At 41.7% G+C, this 25,321-nt stretch overlaps 3 protein-coding genes across 4 annotated transcripts; 1 reads left to right on the top strand and 2 right to left on the bottom strand.

The window, feature by feature from the left end:
• Positions 1 to 525: 525 nt before the first annotated feature.
• Positions 526 to 12,355, bottom strand: shisa7a (shisa family member 7a). Its single transcript, XM_023426440.2, has 6 exons — positions 11,460 to 12,355; positions 6,841 to 9,290; positions 6,051 to 6,205; positions 5,469 to 5,534; positions 4,995 to 5,180; positions 526 to 4,783 (listed from the first exon to the last, which is right to left on the bottom strand). The coding sequence occupies exons 2-6, from the start codon at positions 7,605 to 7,607 to the stop codon at positions 3,858 to 3,860; spliced, it is 2,100 nt and encodes a 699-aa protein (XP_023282208.1). The 5' UTR covers positions 7,608 to 9,290; positions 11,460 to 12,355; the 3' UTR covers positions 526 to 3,857.
• Positions 12,356 to 13,442: 1,087 nt separating this feature from the next.
• On the bottom strand, positions 13,443 to 18,722 carry ube2s (ubiquitin-conjugating enzyme E2S). The gene is made up of 4 exons (XM_023426277.2): positions 18,541 to 18,722; positions 17,256 to 17,403; positions 15,266 to 15,456; positions 13,443 to 15,171 (listed from the first exon to the last, which is right to left on the bottom strand). Exons 1-4 carry the CDS (start codon positions 18,541 to 18,543, stop codon positions 14,800 to 14,802), a joined length of 714 nt encoding a protein of 237 aa, XP_023282045.1. The 5' UTR covers positions 18,544 to 18,722; the 3' UTR covers positions 13,443 to 14,799.
• Positions 18,723 to 20,446: 1,724 nt separating this feature from the next.
• Positions 20,447 to 25,319, top strand: josd2 (Josephin domain containing 2). 2 transcript variants are annotated; one of them, XM_023426341.2, is made up of 5 exons: positions 20,447 to 20,723; positions 20,984 to 21,106; positions 22,229 to 22,354; positions 23,313 to 23,507; positions 23,822 to 25,319. In XM_023426341.2, the coding sequence occupies exons 2-5, from the start codon at positions 20,985 to 20,987 to the stop codon at positions 23,931 to 23,933; spliced, it is 555 nt and encodes a 184-aa protein (XP_023282109.1). In that variant the 5' UTR covers positions 20,447 to 20,723; position 20,984; the 3' UTR covers positions 23,934 to 25,319. The 2 variants fall into 2 exon arrangements, with proteins under 2 accessions (XP_023282109.1, XP_023282108.1); XM_023426340.2 differs by having other exon boundaries at positions 20,974 to 21,106.
• The last annotated feature ends 2 nt before the right edge of the window (positions 25,320 to 25,321 follow it).

The raw sequence follows: 25,321 nt of genomic DNA, 5'->3' as shown, positions 1-25,321 counted from the left end.
TGCTGTATTGTTAAATCTTAGACAGATAGGTTTGGGCACTCGAGAGCATTTGTCGGTATTATCCCATCCCTCTAAAATGCACAGGAACAATGTTTTCCTCAGAGATTAATAAAGTATAATTTGAAACAGTCATATAGCTAAATTAATGGTGTTAATATTGTTAAGGTAACATGCATGCTACTGTTTGACTCATTCAGAAAACAGCATGAAAGGCCTAATGGTTAAGAAATATCTTTAAAATGTTCCACACTAAGATAAATGGAAAAACAGTATATACCAATATCACTAAATGACAAAATAAAATATTGCCTTATTGGAAATATTGATAAGCATGATATATGTGCCAGAGGAGCAGATGTAAACTGCAGAGGTTGTGGGTGATCCAACCATTCGTAAAATATCGCATGTGAGAGAGAGAAACTCAAAGTCCTGATTTTACCTTCTGAAGTAAAAAAAAAGATCATTCATGAACATTAGTGCAAGAAATGTCATGCTCTACAATGAATGACAAAACATCTTTTCCCACCAACTTTATTATACAAATTCTTTGTAAGTCCATGTCGTATCCAAGGGGATCAATGCATTAGACAATAACAAAAGGGTTGTTTTGTAATTTACAGGCATGAAAATAAATCCATGAATTTCGTTACTGGACACTGTCCCTGTCCCGTACAATTGACTGTTAGTAATGCTTTACATTTCAGGTGGCCATAAACCCTCCTCACTCTAAATGAATTCATAATGGTAAAAACACACACCATATTCATTCATTTCCTTCTGAAAACTAGCCTTTTTAGCTCACTTGCCTGTATATCAGTTCTCAGTTGTGAAAAAGAAATAACTCCTGTAGCTGTGTAGGAAGCTACGACAATAGAAAGACAACAAAATGTTATGAGTTTGGCACTGTACAATTCATTAAATACTAACACATAATTTGTTGAATCCTCAAATTAATGTCGAAGAGATCACTCAAAATATTCTGATTGTACTAGCTATACAAAATACAATACTTGCACAAATTAGATTAACCATTTATAAAATTGTGATAATGAGTTTCGATGGATATGGCTTGTGAGATATTACAGACTTTGCTACAGACCTTTTTGTGGCTCTATTAAAAAAATCTAAAACTACTGTGTGTCATCTGTCCTAATTCCCTGAAAAAGACACTGCACTCAAAAGCATTCGGGTGTCCGTCAGACCGGTCTTTATCCAACCTGTATAATAAACATTCATCCGAACACACATACATTATGGCGTCATGGGCTTTGTGTGTACAACCCATTATAAGTTATTGGGTCAGGCAGCTGCAGTGGCGACATCAGACTGTCTCTAGTCTGGTGGCGTTCCCAATTCCTGGCCCGTCCCAAACTCATCTATCCCTCACTGGCTGTTAAAACACCATCATCTACACTTACACGTTTAGAAGGCTGCAGATTTTTTCAATAGATGTTTTTGTACCAGAGTGGAAACCTAAGTAATCACTTGAGATCAAGAAGTCATAAGGCCGATGTCTAGGCACAGTACATACAGCTGGAAAACTGGCCATATAAGCATTGATGACCTTAAAATCCAGGCATACTGTAAATGCCTCTCAATGAAATGGAGCTGGCATGCATCAAGATTTGGAATGTTTTTAAAAACTTGAATTTATGACCAGATGTATGAAAAACCAACTAGTCATGAGAATGCTAGTTATCTAAAAACAATAAACACTTAAATCCCACCAAGTAAAAGAACATCACATCATAAGATAATTGTTAATAATAACCATAACAGTTATAATAATCATTAATAATAACACTCCATCATATTCATAACAACTACATTTAGCACTGTGTATAGGAAGATTGTCCAAATGAAATCTGTGTTTCTGTTTGTCAGCATTTCGTCTCTGTATCCTTTCACATGACTGAACAAAAACCGAGCAGTAACACGTTCCTTCTGTGATCTGCGTAATTACCTCCGATTTCTGTTGATTAAAAAAAATCCTCTCTCAATACAATACCTTGACACATTGATCAGTCACACTTTCAGCCGTGCTCGTACAGAATGTAAACCTTGAGGACACGATACAAAGGGTGTTTTGTATCTGGTGCAAATATCAGGGGATAGATTTGTGCAAAGTTTTGTCTCTGTGTTTCTCTTTGAACTGTGCTTAAATTGCTCTTGTTTTTTGTACACATTAATACTTAATACATCATGACAATATCAACACAAAATCAAGAGAAAGAGATAGCATTTTATATGGACCACAGATATCACATACTACAGTATATAGGATAGGATAGCCCTTAGTATTGATAATAAGCGTTGTTATTGATGAAGATTTTTTTTTTCTCTTTTCTTTTTTTTTTAAACTCATACTGGCTGAAGTGCGTTATGATACAGCAAGGTCTTCGTCTTGAGGATGGGAAGGGCTTCCTAACCATCCAAGTCTCTTACGGCATACGGAGCCATGCAGGAGAAAGGCCTCAGGATGCCCCTCGCTCCTGACTCAGAGGATTTTGGCTCGCTTTGAAGCCAATCCTTTGACTGTACAAAACATCACTGACTCGTATAATCTGTCACCTGGTGAGAAGAATAAAATGGTGATTGTCAGACCAGCTTCTTCTGTTGTTTTTTCTTTGTATCTCCATAAATGGCTTTGAAGGACAGTTGTGTAAGTGCAACCTCTGCGTCATGGTCTATTCATTTGTGCTCTGTAGAAAAACCTTTGCTCCTCATACACAACCTACATAAAAGCAAGTTGCCTTTTTATTGGTAAACTGAACACATACGTCTGTTCGGTAATCTCTTGACTCGTGTGTGTGTGTGTTCACGTCAAGATTTTTTGTAATATTGTGGCTGATGGCTCTATATTATTTGGTAGCCCACTGTTTTTACAGTTAGCTCCTGATCTATAGATGGGAACACTAGGGAAAACTTACCCAAAATGTAATCTAACGTCAGCTTACACTGCTGTAGTGTAACAGTGATCAGAATGTGTGGTCCTCTGGGGATTTGATCTAAGGTCACATGGAAAACTAGGCAACCCAGGCGTCAGATTTGTAATGTGGGTACGTCTGCAGTTTAAATCGGTCGCAGAGTCCTGCCAATAGTGTCAGGCTGCTGTGTCCCAGTCAGAACCAGCCCCCACCTTGTCCGCTCATTTACAAAGGAAGCAACAAAAAGCAGTTCTGTTTCCCCGTGTCAGGATGAGGTTGGTTCAGCAGAGTGTCACATCTCCAAACTCCCTCACCAGGCGCTTGGTTCATCCAGACTCATCCGGTGCACCGGGCTCTTTACCTATGGGATTCAGTTTAATAAATCATTGATGGCGAGGGCTGAGCAGGTCGACAGTCCAGCAGGTAGTTGGCTCGATTCTCTATGAAATTCTGTGATACAATATTCCATATGGTCCTCCTCCTCATCCGCCTCATCTTTTATTTTTTTGATATCGTCTGGTTCCCTATCTAATATGGCTCCTGAGTACTTTTTGAAAAACATATATATAAAAACAAAATTATGAACGACACTTCTGTTGGTTTTGTTTCACCCTTCTAGTCAGTCTTTCTACAAGTAATGGCACCGCTGTATATGGCAATATGGCAAATTCTGTTACAAAATATGGCTGATGTAGGCTATCACATAATTGGAACGGATATTCCCCTCCTAGATATTTAATTAAGTAATCATATTTAAGCTATTTAATTACAAGATAACACTAATTTGAATAGCCTAAACACATTATACTGTTACTATACTTTATACTTCTAGTTGTATTTCTTGTAGTTGTATATCTAATAGTTAAATGCAGAAGGGTGATCTATTCCCATACCTTACATGAGGGGTAAACTCTACATTAGGCACAAACCTCACACTGTCACCTCATTTTTACTCCCCGTCCTGATCCCCTGACTGCCCCCTCCACTTCCTCCTGACCCTCCGCCGCCCCCTCCCGGTATGAAATGTAGCTGCTCAATTGTGTTCTGCCTTTTCGCTGCAAAAGCCATCCTCCTCGCACTGTGGCCCCCTAGTGTTCCCGTTCCCATGACTACCCCCGCCCCGGGCATCTCCCCCGCCCAGCCCATGCCCCCACTCATGTGCCCCGTCATGGCCGTGTTCCTCTCCTGCTCTCGTCCAGACGTCGGGTGAGAGTTCATCTTGATCATGTGGTGCCGGTCAAGGGAGGGCGTGGCGCAGACGTTCTGCTGGGACTGGGCCTTCTGCTGGCGAGGCAGCGTGGGGACAATCCCTCCGGTGTGGGCGTATGGATCTACAACACCCATACCGCCAACCCCCATCCTGTCCTCCAAATGGTCCGGTGACATGAGCAGCCGTTCCTCCTGCCGTCTCTCCTGCCTCTCCTGGGTCTTGCGGGTGAGGGTCTGCGTGTTGGAGTTCTTATTGGAGGCAGCCATGGCTTTGTAGTACTGGTGTTGCTGGTTCTTTGACAGCCTGGACAGAGTCCCCGTGTTGCCAGGGACATCACCCATGTTGAGCAGCTGGTCAGTGGACTTGACTTTCCTCGGGGGCTTGGAGAGAGTGTCGTAGTTGGGGTTGTACTGGGGCTCCGGGGGATCCAGAGGGTAAGGATTGGGGGTGGGTGAGGCAGGCATGCCAGAAGGCGGCGGTGGGATCCAGGGACGAACTGCGTGCCTGGGGAGGGTTCCTCTCCCACTGAGGGTGTAGTCTCCGCCCCAGTGGAGGTGATGCTGAGAGGACTGGAGGGCCGGCTGAGCTGTGTGAGGCCGGCGCTTGGTTGTGCAGTAACCAGACGAGTACTCATCAAGACCTTTCTCTGAAAGCCAAACAAAATTTATCTGAATTGTTTATCACCACTGTAAATAGAATCAGCACATAATGACGAATCCTGCACTTTATGCCATAGTGTCAAGAGTGTCACCGTGCTTCAGTACACATGAAACTGCTGCACAAAACACAGTTAGGCGAGTGAGGGGTAGACAGGCTGGTACATTTGTCCTCATTTTTCGAAAAAGGAAGGTACTTACCGAGGCGTTTAAGGGAGGAGTATCTGTTGAGCTCAGGCTTGGTGGCGCTCTCATAGGAGGGAGGCAGCTGAGCCAGGTTGTGCAGGGAGTGGTGGAAGGCAGGCTGGGATTTGGTGTTGTTGTGTTTACTGGAGAGCAGGGTGCCTCCAGCTGCCAGCTGAGCATTGTTCATTCGAGGGGTGCGTTCTACGGAGACCACAGGGAGAAAACGACTGTGTGTTAAATGAGATTTTCTCCTCTGGATAAAGCGCGCTGCACGTAGCAGCATGTGAATCTGCTAAGATTCACTGGAACAGACGGATTTTAACTTGTTTTCAACACTAACAAAAGCAACGAAGGCTATGACAATCATTATTATTGTTGGGATGAATGAGTCTATTTTTGAGCTTAAAATGAAACTGAATGAAGTAAATGAAGCATCGTGGTGATTACATGTAATTTACATAGGAGCCCGGCTTTCACCAGCTGCCTTACCGATAGTTGCGGTGTGTTTGGGGCTGGAGCCTGATGAGTGGATGAAATTGTGTTGCAAATTGCCCACTGTAAGTCAAAAGAACACAAGGTAATCAGCTCACAAAATGGATGTCAGGCAGTTTCAAGCTCAATGGTATTTTAGCATAAAAAGATCAAGGCAACTACGCACATATAGCTATCTGCATCAATTATCTCCACATGATCCTATGAGGCATACATATTTTGTGGGCACTTATGTCCAGATTCCTGTGCATTTCACTACTTTTGGAGTGCAGATTTACTACTACCACATGAGGAAGTCAGAGGTATCTCATCTTAGTGACCGCAGTCAGTACAGAGAAATACTGAGGCTAAAGATTTACTTTCTTTTTTCGTTGAGAATTCTTATTTTTCCTGTATTTTAAATAGTTGCAAAGTTATCTTGATGGTGGGACTGGGACACACACACACACACACACACAAAAGAAACATGCGTTCATATACAGACACGACATACACAAGGTCCCTCTGCATACAGAGGATGCAGTTACAAAAGCTCTGATTGTGCTATTCACTAATTCTGTAACAGCCCTACACCCTCACATCTGTTGTCCTTGCTGGGCAGTCCTGGGGCGTAAAGATTTTTTGGAGCTCTCCCCAGTGTCCCCTGTCCATCCCCAACAGTCAGAGCCACGCTGTTGTTTCTCTCATCCTGCTGGACCGGGCTCGACTGGTGCCGCAACATGTCAACCAGGGCTCTAATGACATAATAAACACAAACGAAAAGGAAATATAAAAATAAACTTGACAGTAATTGGCTAATGGGCGACTGTAATGTCACTTCAGTTTCTACCAACATCTCTAACACTATGTTATACTTAGTAGTCTATGTTTTAGCTCTAACACTCTTTCGTAATGAGGATTTTTTTTATATTTGTCATTACAAATATTGATAACAACGTATCTTATTTACCTTAACATGAAGATTTGTAAGAATAAGATTTGAGAGCAATTTATTGGTCCCTTCTTAAAGGGGCCAACCACCACTTAATATTGGTCTACTACCATCATCCTCCACTAGTGTAGCCAAAGACTGAAAAATGTAACCTGTACAAAAATCTAAATGCACATATTCAATGCCAAGATTATTGGTGTTATATGAGATGAAAAGCCCAGAGGAAATCAAAACAACTACGAGTTCTGCAGCAGCCACTTGATGAAGATCAAATATGTTTCAGCTGATGACTAACAATATTATTCCGAGCCCAGAATGATGAATCTAGGCCATTTATGGAGTCCTGAAAACCTAATTTCATTACAGCATTCATATATGGAATGAAGAAACAAATCCAGCAGTGACGGGTGATGAAAGGAAAACTTGTCTAAACCTCACCTGGGCATATTGAGGTCCCTTTGATTGGCTTCCTGTTGCACCTTGTTGAAGACCACTTTGATGCCCACAGCAACAGCCACCATGAACACAACCACACCACCGATGACAAAGCCAGTGTTGTGGCTCTGCTGCTTCAGTGGGTCAAAGTCTGGGTCAGGACCTAATTCTCCTGGTAATATCATGGCGTCTGTCTGTGGCTTGGCCCAGTCTGGAGAGTCATAGTTTTTACAGCTGTCCTGCTCCAGTTGCCGGCTACGCTCTGGACAGCAGAAGCGGTAGTGGCAGGTTCCACAGCAGTAGATGAAGGTGTCCTTGGAGCAGTTGAAAGCGCTGTCAAAGTGTCCCATTACGTCATAATACCCCCGACATACATCCATCCATACATCTATCAGTCGTGGTCGGATGGGCGCTACCTGGGCGGCACCTAAGGGAGGAGCCAGGGCCTCCGCTGAAGTCACATTCTTAGGGAACATGACCTGGGGCAGGGGTCTCGGAGGCGCCTCCAGAACTCCCTCTGAGGTCTCTGGAAGTTTCTCGGGGGTTTTGGTCCTGCCTTGGAGAGCAGCTGGCCTGATATTGGCCTGGATGGCAAGGAGCAGGAGCGAGGGGCTGGGGTCAGTTTTGGGCTCCTCTGTGAACGGCCTCCCTGAGGGGTCAAGGTGCTGAGGAGAGGGGGAGGGAGAGGTCTCGACAAAAGTGGTAAGTGGGGCAGTAAGGAGGGAGAGCAGGGAGACAGCGAGGACTCTGAGATTGGTGGTGGGCGTCATTTTTACATGACTAAGAGATCTATTTTCTGTTGTTGAGTCAATGCAGTTACAACGCTGTATCCGCTTTTGCAGTTTAACCCACTAAAACAGCATGTGAAATATTCAAGAAGCATGTACGACCTACTGAATATTGATGATGTATCAATAGTTTCATTCAGTAATGTTGCATGATGAATTTTGAAACCAGGTGTTTTGTTTGGTCAGAAACTGAGTATGTATATGATGTAACTGCAGAAAAGACTCAGTTTGTGTGTTTCAATAACTTTGGTTAATGGAATTAAAATTGTTTTAATTTACTCCTAGAAAGGAACTCTGAATGTGTAATGATTTCATCTTTTGCCCTCCAAAGCCACCTCTCAAGTCCACAACACTAAAATGGATGCAGCTTTGTAAAAAGGACAAATTGAGAACAACGATCCTCATGCTTTTAGTCCTTAATGTCTTATTCTACATGTCCCACTGAACAAAAGAGTGTCTTAACGTCCTGCTGGATGGAATTAATTTTCACAAGCACAAAGCCCAGTAGAAATTAGTAGCAACTATTTTCACTAAAATATGGCAGTCCTATACATTCCTGTGCTGATCATGGCACTTGAACAATAGTCTATGGCCAGTGCTATGTCAAATGTAAACAGTTTTATCTGTTTTGTTCATTCCTGGACGACTATTCCAGTCTGGTACGACATACATTCAGAATTGGCACTTATTTAAGCCGTAAGCAATTCTTTTCTGGAAAAACCTATGAAATCTTTAACTCTTGTTATATATTTGGTGCTTTTTGGCATTGTAAACAATCAAATGGAAACAAAAGACTGCACCACTGATGAAAACTGTTCATTAACGATGCCTAGTTTCTCTGGAGCAGGGACTTATCTCCATGTTAACTTGTTCTAGGCACTCGTCACATCTGTAGATACACCGTGTGCTTTATCTCAGTCTTTTCTATGGTGGGATTAATGTGCATCAGTTCTTGCCTGGCACGGACTGTTTCTGTGATTGGGATGGGGGTGATAATGAGGCAGGCTCAGCTTAAGTGCTAGAAGACTGTAACAACTGAAAATCAGGAGTAAGCATAAACCAAATTAATGACTCCCAGCATGTGAAACACATTGCAAAATGAGGCAAATGTCGTGGATTTTAAATGCTCCGCATTCAGCTTTTAGGCACAAAATAACTCATTAGATATGAACTGAATGGCACATCGCTTCTCCATGTGACACGTCTCTCTAAGTAAAATTATTCCTGATTTGTGTCGGAGGTTCAAAGAATATCACTTTTGTTGAGAAATATGTAAATGTGTGAAGTTATTGTGTTGGAGGTGTTGGCAATAATAGACAGAGGCAGATCTGTCTCCCACAGAAATTATAATTATATGTAATTATCAAAACGTCCCTATCTGTAGCAGAGAATGTAGGCACAGATGGGGGAGACAGAATGCTGAAATCACCGAGGGCTCCACTTGTTTCAGTTACATGCTCCTCTAACCTTCTGAGGAGAGTTCAGTGGAGGAAAAATGAGAGACACAAAGCAGCAGTTCTCCCACTGACTAATGTTTCCAAAAGAGCTCTCCGGCACAATTTTTTTTTCTTCTCGTCGACTCTAAACGTTCTGCTTGATTTCCAGAATTGTCTTGAGGTTTACATGTCGACAATCAAACCTGGAATGTGCTGGCCGAGAGATCCACTGTAACACAAACGAGAGACATGATTAGAAAGGAGCTCTGCAACCTCTTCTCCGCACTTATTGACACCTGGGTGCACGCACATTTTGAGTACATGTGCACACAATACAGTCATTTTTATTAATTACATTATGTGTGTGTGTATGTGTGTGTGTGCATTGTGGGAAGCTGAGTGTGTGTTAGTGTGCCTGTTTGGCTGCAGGAGGAACACACTCCTGAAAAGCCAATGATAGAGAAAGAGAGAAAGAGAGCAGAGGGATAAATGCAGGGTAGGGATTTAAATGAGCAAAGAGATTGTGGCGAGCGGGAAGAGCCAGAGGTATAGATGCAGAGACGACCATGAGTGGGAGGGCGGTGTGTGGGTGGCACAGAATCAAGTACATTTCTCCCAGCACTTACCAATACAACATAGCACATCACACAAACAGCACCACCAAACAGGTCTGCAAATACTGTCCATGCCACACACAAGAAGAGTGCTAATCAAGACTGCGAATCAGTCCCTGTTAGAACAGTCAAAGGGGAAGAATCTGAAACTGTACAAAGGCTTTGTGTGTGTGCATGTGTGTGCATGTGTGTGCATGTGTGTGCATGTGTGTGCGTGTGTGTGTGCATGTGAGAGACTATAGTAGGCATTCTGTAAATCTCCTTGTAGTCAGTCTCTGCCTCTCCTTTATTCCTCTTGCTCCCTCCTTCTCCTCTTTCTCCCTCATTCTGCCTTTCTCTCTTTCTCAGATTCTGTGCGTGGGTTGAGGCAGCTAACTCTCTCAGAATAGCACTGCAGCTCTGTCTGTGTGTGAGTGAAAGCGGCAGTGAAAGAGAAGGGAGGCAGAATCCAATCTACACCCATTAACCAAACCAGATTTCAAAGTCACATCTGCATCTTGCTCGACAAGATGACGCCGATGCCTTACACTGTCATCTGCCAGCGCTGCTCAACTTCCATTGCCGTTTTCGCCCCCTGCTCTGACTCCACTCACTTCATGAGGATTTTCTGGCCAGATATCCAAACCACCCCTCGATAAATGTGCAATTACAGCTGAATGAGGTTTGAAATTCACACTAAGGAAAATATTCTTTCAAATGATTGAGGGCAAGTCCTTCTGCACCCAAAGTCTAATATTACATATTTCCAGTAAAAGTGACTCAACATACAAAAGCAGCAGTCCTTCTTGTAGGTACCTCTGTCTGTACTGTGCTGCTGAAGCAATGCAGTAGAGAGGGAGAGAGTGAGGATGGGAAGCAGAGGGTGAAGGGCACACATTGAGAGCTGTGAAGATGCATCCCTGAGTTACATGGCCACTGGAGGGAGGACAAATCGTTTCAGCAGAATCCTGGCATTGCAAGCAATTGTATAAAAGCAAAATGAACCAAGCGCCCCCCCACCCCCTTTACTTTGGTTGCAGGTTGCTAACGAGCCGTGCAGACGGCTGGGCATTCAACAATTTCAACAGGTGTTTGTTGGAAATGAAACAAAATGGCCTCTTTTTCTTTAGACACGCTGTGGCAAACCGCACTGTGGTGTGAATGGGTGACGGGGAAAGAGAAAACCCTGAATACAAATGTCGATGCAAAAGAAATTCAATTAGAGTGAAAGCCGCGGAGCAGCTTTGATCAAATATGAGCTGCGCAATGACTTTGCATCAGCCGAGTGATTTGGACATCGACTCCTCAGACAAAAGTCCATCCTTTGCTTAATAAGTTGCAACTTGCAATGAACAAGCACGCGGGTTACGGACATGACTTGCATGTATCAGTAGGCTAAGAGTGCGTGGGTGTATCCGTGCCGGTGTGTCTATGTGTGTGCGCGCGCGTGTGTGTTTGTGTGTGTAGTCCAGCTGGATGTATCCGTGTGTGTGTGTGTGTGTGTGTGTGTGTGTTATCAGTGGTCTTAACATCAGTATGTTAATAATGTCGCATTTGTCGAATAAAGTGTATAAGTGATGAAAAACATGTCTGCCCAAAGTAAATCCTGTGTGTAGATGTTTCTGTGGCGCAGCTTTCATCCAAATGTTTTGTCTGACAGCCTCCAGCACAGCTGATGCGTCTAAACAGATGCCAAACTCATTTTTCATACACACGGAAACAAGCAGTGAACGTATAAAACAGTTTAGCCTGTAATTCGGTAATTGCTTTTGCATTAGTAAAAGGTGCATAATGTCGTGTCTTACCTGTGCGTTGCTCTGGGGTTTGATGCTGGAGAACAGCGCTGGGAGAGCCTGCGCACTGTATCTCAGCGTCTCGCGGATGGCAGCCTGTTATTGAGGCAGAAGATGATCAGGACAGCTTGAACTGTTGCTGGATCTGCCACCTGTTTTAAACGCCCGTGTTCTTTTTTACAAGTGCCGCAGATCTCAATCGTTCTTGATGCGTCTCCATCCGGCTATTGGTAATCCATTATCACGGCAGAAAGAGGGGGGAAAAAACGCGAGCAGGAGAGTGAGAGAGAGAGAGTCAGTGCCCAACGAGATGTTCTGAGATTTTCTGATACATGTGACAAGGCAGTTCAAGTACACACTACATCGGAAAATTCCGTTTGCTGTTCAGCACAAGTTACAGCGCAACTATCCCGAAGAACACGCAGTAATCCTGGTGCTCAAAATCTCAAACGCGTCGCTAAAAAAAAAAATCTTTCCCCTCAATTTAACTTTTCTCCTTCTACAACTGACCGAAGCTGGTTCCCTTCATAATTTCCAAGCCAGATAGGTTTACACCGCCTAACTGCGACTGGCCTCACAGAGGTCCGCCAGTGGGGGAGCGCTGTGATTGGTCGGTCAGACTGGCGCTGACGAGACTCTCAACTCCGCGCTGCTCGTCGCTGATGGTCATTAGGCCCATTCAACTGGTGGCGTTCATCTTTATTCACCTCCATTTCATTTCCCTCATTAACTGAATGACCCCGAAGGCTTACATTTAACACGGGCTCTGACGTGGGATTTTAGCGACTATTCCTTTCAAAAAAAAAAAAAGTAAAAAACGGGGCTGAGACAACGCTGCAAAAAACAGAAAACCCTGCAAAATTAAAGCAGCCGGTAAATTCAACGGAAGATCTCCGAGATCCAAAGTGTGTGTGAGTGTGTGTATGTGGTGTTTCTTTTTGTGTGAGAGAGAGAGAAAAAAGAGAGACACAGAGAGACACGGTTGCCACAGCAACTGTGTCATTATGTTGGTGGCAATTATGAAAGCGATGAAAACGGGGAAGGGGGAAAAAAAGCGCAAAAGCTTTAACACTGGAGCGTGAGCGAAACTCAATTAGAGCCAGACCTACATTGGCAATTCAGACATTTGTTTTTAGTTCAGGGCGAACAGGGAGGTGATCAGAGGTTTGTGAGGGATGAAGTTGGCTCTTGTTTGGCTTCAGTCCACCGTCACATTACAGTAACTGCCTCCTCACGATCCTCAGCACATGAATGAATTTAGGTTTTTCCAGTGAATTTCAAACCGAGTATTGTGTAACATGAAGGGAAATCTGTGATTACACATTAGGCCTGCAGGATGTTTCACAATTAACTAACTACACTGTATGTGACACAGGAAAATCAGCATGCATTCCCCTTTACACCTGACCCAGACCACACATCAGCCCAAAGATTCATATTTAACAAAAGAAACATTTCAACCCGTTTTTTTTTTCTCGAAGGTAAATGTTGTTTTGCATTAAAGGGGAAAGCTGTGCCATGGAGGTGGATACCAGGTGGGGAAGGAGGTAAGCACTTCCAAAATGGGGCTTGGGAAAAGTGTAAAGTGCTACGTGGAAGCCCAGGTGTCTAAGAAGGGCCTGATAATTACCTGCATAGCAAACTGCTATTTCTACACAGGTGGGTGGGCTGCTGCATGTGTGCAGCAGAGGCCAGTGGAGCCCTTCATTACATGGTCCTGTGACGCTCTACCGGGTGCACTTTCACGCACTGGTTTGCTGGGGTGGATGCAATTACTGCTTTCTTCATAACGGTTATTCCATCACTGCAGAACAGGAGACCACTATAAACAAAATGAAGTGCTATTATACGTCACTGAGCAGTAACTCTTTATCCTAGTAGCCATTTATCGGTGGTTACACTGATACACTCGCACCCATCATTGCATAAGTTACATTTTTAACATAACAATTATTCATGCAAAGCAACACCAAATAAAAGCGCAAATATGACTCATTTTTCATTTCACTTCTCATATTTCAATGTTTTATTTATTTAAATAATTTAAAATGGACACAAAATATCCAGCCAACAGTCTGCACATTAACAGGGGTTTCAAAGGCACCTTTTCCATCCACATTAAGACAGCGCTTCAGTGTGTTTCCTTGGGAAATGTAGGCCCCGCGTGCATTTAGAACAGAGAGAAAACCTGCCCAGGAAACCCTGCTAGTGCAACGGGTGGGGAGACAATTTCTATCAAACGTGGAGGTTTTCCTACTGATGTCTTCTCTGGTACCCACATGGCTGGTCGGAGAGCTGGGTATTTAAGAGCACATACTTCTTTGTAGGGAAGTAGGGGTAGTTTAAGCAAGTCACATCACTGTATGCTTAATACAGAGAATAGATGATTCTTTTTTTTTTTCTTTTTCTTTTTTTTTTTTTTTTTTTTAAATAGAGTTGTCTGGCAACCTACCCTGTTCCCATACAGCCACTGATCTATGTCTTCACACACAACCACAAGACAGCTGAATATGGACATGTCAATTATAAACAACTTTTGAAAATACTGGACAGTGAAACAATTTTAGAGAAATAAAAAAAACTTAAGGGGGTTGAGACTCTATGAAGAACACAACAGACTTTCTACTCCGCTGCAGACTCCTGCCATGCCTTTACTTCAGTCAGTTCAGTTATGAAAAGTACACTTTAAAAAGATGTTACTATTTCGTGTGACATTAACAACATTTCTCTCCCAATTGTGACTTCTTGCATAATTGTTTGGCAACTTCCACCATTATTTCCTTTGAGCTCAATTTGAAAACCTGACTTTAATTAAAGTAACATCTTGGTTCAGACTCAAGAGTGAGCCTGGCTGAGCAGTACACAGTACCATCACAGCAGTATTTACCAAGAAATACTTTAAAAAGGAGCTGCTATCAAGTCTGAGGTTATGTTTCATTAAAGGACAGACATTAGAGGCCACGTTTTACACAGTGAAAACCATTCCCTGTGTCATTCATTCTGAAGACGGCCGAGGGAAGAATACAAATGATGGCATAATTTTCGCAGTGAAAGTGTATTCGTTCATTTAAAAGAGGGAACAAATATTTTTCATCACGTCTTTAGGTATGGAAACAATTAACAAACCTGTAATGCCAACTGGTGGCAAAACAAAGGCTAAGGTATGAGTACAAAGTGGATAGTCTGGATTGGTGGTAGAAAGAGTCAGAAAAAAAGGGAACAAAAACATCGTCAGCACACTTCAATATTTATATTTACACACTCTTGCGCGCGCACACACACACACACACACACACACACACACACACACACACACACACATTACACACACACTGAAAATTTCACTGAGGTATTAAAGTCGCCTCAATGCACGCTTTTTATCTGCTTTCTTTTTCCCTGCTACATTATTAGTGCTACTACTACTACTGTTGCTATTGCTGGTGGTGGTACTGGCTCCATTAGCGCCATTACCCAGAGCTGCTGGCACAGCTGCTGCACTGGGTCCCGCTCTCTTTGTGGGGTCACCTGCGTGCTTCTTTGGCTGTGGGCCATCGTTAGGGTCCTGAGGAGCCCCAGAAGTCCCGCCGGGCCCGCCCATTGCGTGGATCTCTGTGAGCAGACGAGCACGGGACTCATACTCTGCATAGTCCTCTAACAGCAAACGCCCGGCCTCTTCGTTCAGAGCCGACTCTGGGTTCGGATGGATGAGAAGACACTTGATTGTCTGTGGGGAAATAAAGGAGAAGACAGAAATGTAAAAAATAGTGGAAGAAACAATGTCAATACTCAGAATAACGAAGACTGATGGTTCATCTTACAAGTAAGACATGTCTGAGGCCGAGTTCTGCCTTCCAGTCCCTCTTCAACACGTTGACACAGATCTCTCCCTTGTGACCCACGTTGGGGTGAAAAATCTTGGTCAGGAAATACCCCTTGGGTGGAACCGCAGGGAAGTCCTTCCCAAGGACCAGTCGCATTCGGAAAATGCCACCAGCAAATGGAGTTCCCTCTGTCAAAGCATAAAGAATTCATCACATGAACAGTATGTCCTCACTGTGCCAAACTTGCTCCATAAAAAGAAAGAGGGTCATAGAGCGGCAACTGAGTCAACTAACAAAAACAGAAAAATATTACATCCAAGCCAGTCATAGATCATTAGTTCAAACTCCTTGACTTAATCATAAATATTCTGGTTCTAATGAAAACTCTAATGAACACATGACCTTATCAAATGTACTCTATTGCTTCTCGAAAATAATGAATACATTATCCGCAATAGCTTATAAGTACACCGTCCTTGGACTGAGGAAAGCAATACGACAGTATTGGCTGTACTTTGTTCTGATACCAGTACTAGTATCAGTAGCCATTAAGTCAAACTGATGCAGAGAGGGTCCTCTGTGGAGGAGTTAACGAAATGTGTACAAGTGTCACTTAACAATAACAAGGTCTGAAGCAGTGAGCTCATAGTTACAAGACAGCATGGACTGTCTGTGTGGTAAGAGTGGGTTATGCTTCTCACATGATTTGCAACACCCCAAAAATAAAGCACGATAATATAAATCTTGAAGGAGCCATGGAGAAGAATATTTTCTACAATGAAAAACTGATACATTAATGCACGTCTTAAGGAAGTGTTAGCCTGATGAGTAAAAAATTATTTAAAGAGTTACAATTAAGCTTGCATAGTTAACCACCAACTACCTAAACATAGTGGAGCAGACGACCGTCACATGTAAGCCATCATAAGAGAGAGGTTAAAAGGCAAGAGCTGTTATTACCTTAGGCTGATAATAGAAGTTTGGTCATCAAGTGAAATCTCCATCTACTGCCAAATATGCCAGTATGAGCCGTTTTACTCAATGTGTAGTGGTGGGGCAGCTGCAAGTATGACCAGTGTTTAGGTAGGCTCTATTTGGGCAGCCTGTCCAGGTACATAAAACCATTTGGTTTTAACCTAGGTTACTCTTACATTAGAACACCTTATTTCACTCTTACTAAACTAAACTCAGTAACTGAGTGACGACTCAAGGCATCTTTGTGGTCTACCGATAGCCTGCATGTGAAATGTTTAGGGAACATCGGTAGACTGCAGGGTCTTTCACAGTCTGAGTATGAGGCATTTACAGGACATCTGTAAATTGTAGCTGCAGAAAATGAAACTCTCCCGCTCGAAACTGCATGAGCCTCTGCATGCACATCGGTCAGACATCGCAGCAACCACCACAAGTAAATTCTCAACCTGTGGGAAACACTGATGACGCAGATGCAGTATAGATTAAAAGTTGCAGTTTTTAAGTCGACCTTTAAAGTACAGTGCATTCACAAAGTATTCAGGCAACTTCTCTTTTTTCACACTGTTTTATGTTGCAGTCTTATGCTAAAATTGTATGATTCATTTTTCCCCTCATCAATCGCCACTCAATATCCCATAATGACAAAGTGAAAAAATTGAATTTTAGAAATTTATTAAAAAAGGAAAAACCTTAATATCACATTGGCATTCCCATTTCTGAATGCACCGTATATGGTCTGCTCAAGAATCTTTACCGTTACCCGATAGTTTGCATGTCTGATAAATAAAATGTCAAAATACACATTCTGTATTAACCGTTCAGTAATTCCATTTGGCCAGGGTCTCCGATGTATTTATGGACAATGAGATAGTGAGATATGCTGCCTCATGGTCAGACAGAAACAGATCCAAACCAATACTGAGATGTGAAAAACACTGTGGTGTGAGATTCTAAAACTTGAAAATGAAATAAAAGATAAAAAACAGTGGGCCCATCTCTGCACAACCCTTACCTGGTCCTTCAATGGCTGTGTGCAGTTCAGTTATGTCTTCCTCACTGGGATAAATCTTGATACCCTCAGGCGGGTCTGCTGCTAAAGCTGAAACCTCTTTGTAGACCAAGCGAAGAACATGAGGGGGCAAATTCTCCACATTGGAGTTCTGGAGAGAGATGTAAAGATGGTTTAGACAACTCAGGTTATGCATATGTACAAACACAAACCTACTATAAAAAGGGAAAATCTAAGAGCTAGGGCTATTTTGATAATGTTGAGAGAAATGCTCAAACTACTTTACTGACACCATTAACTTGGCAGACAGAAAATAGTTAAATACACCTAAATGTTTATAAACTTTGTGTAGTATATTGATAATGGCCTGCGACAACTTTAGAAAGTTAAAACAAGACCTTTAATAAACCATTGTTGATATTTTACATGCCAAATATATATTTACCATGCCAGCAAGCAGCGTGGTTTTATTTGTTTCAGACATTTTGACTTCAGCAAAAATGCCACATCAAGGTTGTGAAAACAATGATAACTGGCATCAGCTTCGATGAGCCTTATGAAGCTATTAACAGTCAATTTTCTGACATCGTGCAGTCGATAGTTAATTGCGCTAACACGAAAATAAACCAATGTGACCGTCCTTAATGATATCCACAGAATATGTTCAGTATACTAGTGTTTTTAATAATGAGAAATACTCACTATATCACTCAAGATCCATGTAGCATAAAACAAAGACCCCATCAACCTGAGATCTTTTTTCTCCTTTCTGACTCTGTGTTAGGCTGCTCTTCATCAATTGCTGTTCTTAATTATATTTTCATAATGATGATACAAAGTTTCACCTTTCTGGCAAAGGTTCATACACTCGGTAAGTATCCTCAAATAAGTCAGACAAGTTTTGGCCTAACTTGTTTAACCTGGTCTTATCTGACCTCGACACAATCCCAAAAGCCAGGTAACATAACTATAATAGTGAGGTAAATGTAACGTTCATCCCTTTGTAACTTTACGTTAGCTTTAGCATTGCTAGCCTAGCCTCAATCAGATAGCGTTAATGTTAAAGCTGCTCGGTGGTTTTAAAATGTGTGATACAGTCTTTGTTATATTCAATCAAATAGTTAAATTATACAAATATAGAAGACGACTCTTAGTTAAAGCCAGAGACTCCAGCAAATAGACACAACCCAAATTAAAAGCTCGACGGCTGGCGACGGATAAACATCGCATCAAGCTAGCAGCTACCCCCATTAGCCCCGTTAGCAGTGAGCTCGGCTGTCCGACTTACCATCTTTAATATGAGTTCTGCTAAGGTGTTGGATGCCTGGCTACTGTCAGGTAAGAGGAGACCTTTCCGTTAACGTTTGAAAAAAAAACTATCTTTGATGACAACTTAGCCCAGTGTCACTGGCTGCTGTTCTTTTCTTCTTTTCGTTGACACAGGAACAAAAATACGATCCTCAGTTTAACCTACCACCACTGACCAATGGGCATCTTAGAGACATGATACGTCATAAAACTTGATCCAATCACGATGCACTATTGTCGTTGCATCCCAGTCGAAAGCCCTATCAGCCACACGGAGTCGAAACTAAGACTGATACTGTTCAGCTATTGGTCTATTTGAAAAACTCACACCCCCCCCCTCATGAGCAGTACTGAAAAAAATCTGTTAAAATGAAACACAATAAAGATAAAGAAGATCCACAAGAGTAAAACAGAAACACTCACTTGGAAACATTAATAAACAGAATATGTGATCAGTAGACTAGATTAAGTGTTAGGGGAAGTATTCAGACCCATTACAATACCACTCTGTGAAAATTCTCTAGTACAACTAAAAGCCCTGCTTTGAAAATGATACTTGAGTAAAAGTATGTAAACATAATCAGGAAAATGTACTTTGTCCAATCAATAGACCAAACCTTAAAATTATTAGAAATAATACAAAGCAGAAAAGGAAAAGGAGCAAATCTTCACATACAAGATGAAATGTAATCTCCACATTTGAGTTGCCAAGTACTTGCCAATTATTTTTCTTTCTATTAACTAATGGTTTAAGTTCTACTGGCAAAAAGTGGCAAAACCCACAGGATATTTTGTTGTTCACAACTTAAATACAACTATTATTTTTTAGTTAAGTTTAATTTAGTTAATTTTAATTGACATCACAAAAGGAATAAATCAAATCACAAACAACTACAAAAAAGGTCAAGGATATCCAAGACTTATTTCCACAGTGGTTGTGGATGTGAGTTCAGGTGACAACAAAACTAACACAACTGATATGTACAGTATATCATAAACAATAATAACAGGACACACAGGACAAACATCCAGAAAAGACAGTGAAATTAATTAGATTTAGGTTATCGAGATGTATGAGTTTTAGCTACCCCTATAGATAACTGCCTTTGTCATGATTTAAGACAACAATTTATATAAAGCATAAACAAAATACTTAACAGCCAGAGTTAGCTAAAAGTACCTGTTCTGAATAGTACTTGTACAGATCCCTGGCTTGATTCCAGCTGGGGACCTATGTTGATCCTTATGCTTGTCTCTTATACTGCCACTGTCCGACAAAGGAAAAATACAAAAAGACATAGAATCTGTACTTTCAAGATCATTGATCAGGATAAGTGCATTCATTGCATTGTGATACACGCTTGATGCATACACATACATACGGTATAGAGGGTTATATGAAGGCCGTTATCTCCTTCCTCATAAACATCTCAGATGTGGAGGCCAATTTTCAATAAGATGCTTATGGAATTCATATTTTAGGTGCATGTGGTGGCCTACTGGTTAAGGTGCATACCACATAACCACAACATCCATGGTTTGATTCCTGGCTTGGTAACCCTTTTGCATATTATACCCAGTGATAGAAGGTAACTGAGTATAATTAGTCAAGTACTGTCTCTGTACTGTACACTCATACTCTGGTCTCCCCTGGGCAGTTTCCCACTGTGCCCAGTTGGTCATCCAACCCTGCATGACACTTGTATTTGTATTATTATCCATTTTTGGTGTTAACTAAAGGGAAGAAGAGAAGAAACAGTTTTGCTGAAGGGCCAGGTTTAGCCCACGGGACGCTCTTGTCCACCGCTGGGTCACTATTATCAACAATAACCAGGCTGAGCACTAGAGGGCGCTTAGACATAACATCCACAGTTGTTAGCAGGGACAGAGCCTGGTGGGTTGTGAGCAGAGCGCTTATGCTCGGTGTCTCTAAACAAAGGAAACAGGCTGCCTGAAACGTTTGTTATTATTTGAACAAGTTCAGCGGAGTCACGGTTAAAGTGACGGAGTTTCTAGTGCTCCTGTGCTTATATCGTAAGTGGGCGTGACAGCTGCACAACAACAACAACAACACAACAAAAACAACGGCTCTGCTTCCGGTTTCTGGATGTAGCTGTCAGACTCCAGCATCTTTTTTTTAACGAGGAACCGCTTTATCAGCAGGTCAGTAGCTTCATTTAGCTGTTGTCAATTAATAATTGTCACTTTTTTCAAACGGTCAACAATCAAATTCAGAGTATAATCAGCAGGCTGTCACTTTTTAGCCTCATTTAACGTAAGAAGTTGCTAACATAATTTAAGTTACTGTTAGCTTGAGTGGGCTGTGAGCTGCGTGGTTGCCCCGTTAGCTAACCAGCTGTAACGTGTTTACTCCGTTAACGTTACTCCTTTCTGTGTGTTTGTGTGCGGTAAGCAAACATTAGCATGAGCGAAGGAGAAGTTTTTCATGAGAAGCAACGACTGGAGCTGTGCGCCATTCATGCACTCAACAACGTGCTCCAGGAGCGGGTGTTCACCAAGGAGACAGCCGATGACATCTGCAAACGGTAGGGTAACGTCTGGATGATGTGTCGGTGTACGTGCTCACTTGGCTATAAACAGAGGGGGAAACACATGCAGCTGATTTGCATCATCAAACAATTACTTTCAAAGCAGGAAACGTATAGAATTAGGATGCAACAGTGGCGTTGCTTAGAAACCTGCCCCCCTTCCCCCCACTCACTAATAGACACACACATGCACACGCACACATTTTATGTTCAGTTTTTGTTGATTCTGTGTTAAAGAGGTGTTGATTCACTGTTTGATCATTTGGAGGTTGCAACTTGTGGTGCTGATGAATTATATGGCATTATGTTGACAGATTTTTATTATTTTGTCCACCGATTCAAATCAATAAGTGTAGGCTAAGTGTCACTAACTTAAAAAGAATAATAAAATAGATGCTTCATTATAGTTGACATGTCACCCTTGTTTTGTGTGACTGTTCCAAATACAATTCTTTAATTAAAAAATATATTATAATAATTATAATATATAGTGTTCCCTAACAAAACCTAATCTTCTCTGTTACTTTTTGTGATTCCACTGATGTCTACTTTCTGCATTTTATCATTCAAGGTAGACTATACATCTGTGGGTTCACAAAAATACATTTGAACATGCAACCCAGCGCTTGATAACAGATGGAAAAAATTTCAAATATATATGAAATGTAATGTAACCTTCAGGGAAAAAGTGAAGTTTTCACACAGCAAAAACCATTGTATTTAGTGTTGCTATTGTTTAAGAGGTCATTTACTAAATGAATCAACTAGTTGACGAGATGAGTCATGAGCTCATGACCTGAAAAATTCCCTGTGGGAAACCGTGTGACTCAGAGAAACTTTGTTCAAGTTGTTATAAACAAGTTTTATTTCAATGAAGGGTGGTTTTTGAAAAAATGAAGACACATCCAATTAAAATTACAATGGAGGATAGTGAACAGCCCAGATTATGGAGGAATAATCTTACAGAGGAGAGAGGAGAATTAACAAAAAAAAGTATTCTTGATTCTGAAGTGATGGGAAGAGGAGTCCTTCCCACAAACTTAAAACTGAGCTGTACCAAATACGAGGTGGGTTTTACCTTTTAAAATGCTGTATTGGTCTGTTGCTTCCTCTTTGTAGGCTGGCTCCACAGTGTGTGGTGAACCCTCATCGGTCAGTGTTAGGCACGGGAAACTATGACGTCAACGTCATCATGGCTGCACTACAGAGCAGGGAACTGGCTGCAGTGTGGTGGGATAAACGCAGGTGAGTGAGACACACTGAGCCTGTGCAATTAGAGTTTTTTCTTTTCAGCAACTTTAAGCCTTACTGCACTAACATGGGAGCTCAGGACACTCATGACTTGAAAAGCTCTGGGGTTTGACGGGTTCACACCAAATTTCTATTTTAAAAATCCCAACGTCATTTAATGAGCCCTTTAATAGATACGTACTGTTACTCAATTGACAACAAGGCACTGACCCCAACAGCTCAAGAGGCCCTTATCACACTAATTTGCAAGCCAGACAATGGCCCTGTTCAGACCTTGTATTAACATCCGTCTCTGGTGATCACAAGTGGACAGCTCTGTGAATGCATCCAAGACGCATTTGAGATCTGATCACTCAGACCACATTCGGAGGCGGTCTGGGCCACATGTGTCCACATTCTTTTAGCAGTTTGAATGCAAATGTGTCCAGGGCCACATTGAAGGACCACCTACTCAACTGACGTCCTCTGCCACAGTCTAATTAGTCCCGCTGCAGTTTCAGTGTATGAGTATTTATGTTTGCTTGAGTGCATGTGATTATCTTCTTGGTCACCCGCCAGTGCTCATCTGTATATACAAATTTGAAATGTGTAACTTGCTCTTTGTGCCAGGCCGTCTTAATCAAAGAACAAAGGCATGTTTTTAGACTCACAGACGGATGCAGAGATTCCCATTTCTGCACAATTAGTAGACCATAATACCAGACCATCATGCAATCTAACCCCACGGCATATTGCATTGTAGATATGAGGCGTGACTCTCACTTTTTACCCACACTGAATGATCTCTGTGAACCAGTGGTTTAATCTTAAGGATCTATTACAACAGTTCATCATTAAATATCTGCTAGAATGCACTGACATAATAGCTGGATAACAAAAAATATCTCAAAATGGAAACTTTGTTTAACACTCTTTCACTGTTGTTTTTTCTGTTTGTTTTTTTCTAATACAGGACGGTACAGAGTCTTTGCATGTCAAAGGTCCACGGCTTTATTCTTAATGTCCCATCACGAGTATCGCTTGGGATCGTTTCCCTCCCACTCAGACGGCGGCACTGGCTCGCAGTTCGGCAAGTTAATGGACAGTACTACAACCTCGACTCCAAACTGAAGAGTCCCGTCTGTATTGGCGGAGAAGCAGAGCTACGGTAAGAATGTGCATTTACATCTTGAAAATGTTTATAGGCTTCTCTGTAAGCTGTGCGTGTGTGTGTGTGTGTGTGTGTGTGTGTGTGTGTGTGTGTGTGTGTGTGTGTGTGTGTGTGTGCGCGCGTGTGAAAACTTGGCCTCTGTGTGCTGCTTGAACTCTGTCTCAGTGAGTGAGTCATCCCATATGAGTGGTCACATGAGGCTTACCTCACTGTTTGTTTGTGTTACGATGCTGTGCTCAAGTAATCTTCCCCATGTCTGTGTCCATGTTCTTTTAACCTTTTCTCTTCTGTCATCCTGGTTTCACTTTCAGCTCATTTCTCAGCGAACAGCTTTCTCAGGATGTGGCAGAGATGCTCTTGGTTGTCCGGCGGGAGGTGGAGGAGGACGGTTCATGGCTGAACTCTGACAACCCCAAAAAGTGATGCCTTGGGACAGGACATACCTTTATATTTTAGCATGAAAAAAACCTCCTCTGGGAAAATGACAGACGTTTTTTTTAAAACAAACACCTCATTACAAAAACCTCTTCAGGGAATGCACTAAAATACATTTAATATCTACAAACAAACACACAGTGGAAGATCCAAAGAGAAGCAGAGATGGATGTTTACTCCCAAAATAAAGAACTGTTTTGATTGTAAAAACTGTAAAAGCAATTGCTCTGATAGGAACTGTGTATTTGCATTGTCCTGCTCTTGGTACGTTTGTTTGAGAAGGTGCATCAAAACTAACAATGTTACAAGTTTGTGGGCTAGTTTGATGATACTTGAGACATATGACTGAAATTTTACTATTATGGTAGAAAAATTGCAAATTGCATGAAAAACCACCTGCAGTAATGATAACTGGACTACTTATTGATTACTAAAAACGAGAAAAAATCATTGGTTTGAATTTGCCATGTAGGATATCACTTGATTTTAATGATCCAGTTGGCAAAATTATATCAGTATGTACTGTATGTACAAGATGGTTAAGTCCAAATTTATCAGCACCTGAGTGCATCATCTCTTCCCTCGACCTTTGTTGTAAACTTTCTATGCACTACAGAGTTAGATTTGTTAGCACTGTTTGTCTCTGTGTGTGTTCATACAGGCACATGTGATGTGAAGGAATCACCCGGCGAGGCACTGAAGGACAATACCAGTGTATTTGCATGTTTTCATCAGTTTACTTCAAATCACCTTCCATTGTTCATAACATGATGCAGTTCCTTAGATCTTGGTATATGTTTTTCTGATCCTCCAGGCAGCCTTTGTTTTCCTTTCATTTAACTTCAGTGTACAAAAACCTGTTTGCAGAGATTTGAAACATGGTTGAGACAGGTACAACGAACATCTTGCCTCTTTATTTTTGTCCAAGTTATGTTATTGTAATGTGATAACACCGTTGAATCCACACAGTAATGAAGCAAGCTTTGACAAAAATAAAAGTAGACATGACCTATTGCAACCAGGTTTCAAGTGTCTTCAGGTTGATATTAACACTGCTTTGTATTGAATGAAAGCCAGGGACGAGCAAGATGTAAGTAGGATTACTATTTTAAATCTAAAAGGAAACAGCAGGAATGTAAAGAACACTATTCTTGATTAGTTGTAACTGAGTTAAACATGCAAAAACACTGGTTCTGTGACTGTATGTAACCGTAATGTTTGTATTCTGTCTCTCCTATTGATCTATGCATATCCAAAAGAACGGCAGCACGGTCTCCAGTACACACTAGTGACTAACTCACACATAAACCTAAGCTCAGAGGCTCGTAATAATGAATCTTATTTATAATAAACTTTGATCTTTTGTTTTAAGTATC

Source organism: Seriola lalandi, unplaced genomic scaffold (genome assembly GCF_002814215.2).
Source record: "Seriola lalandi dorsalis isolate HSWRI2012SDOR001 ecotype SW California unplaced genomic scaffold, Sedor1 jcf7180002054825, whole genome shotgun sequence".
Classification (NCBI taxonomy): Eukaryota; Metazoa; Chordata; class Actinopteri; order Carangiformes; family Carangidae; genus Seriola; species Seriola lalandi.
This window is presented reverse-complemented; position numbering and strand designations above follow the sequence as displayed.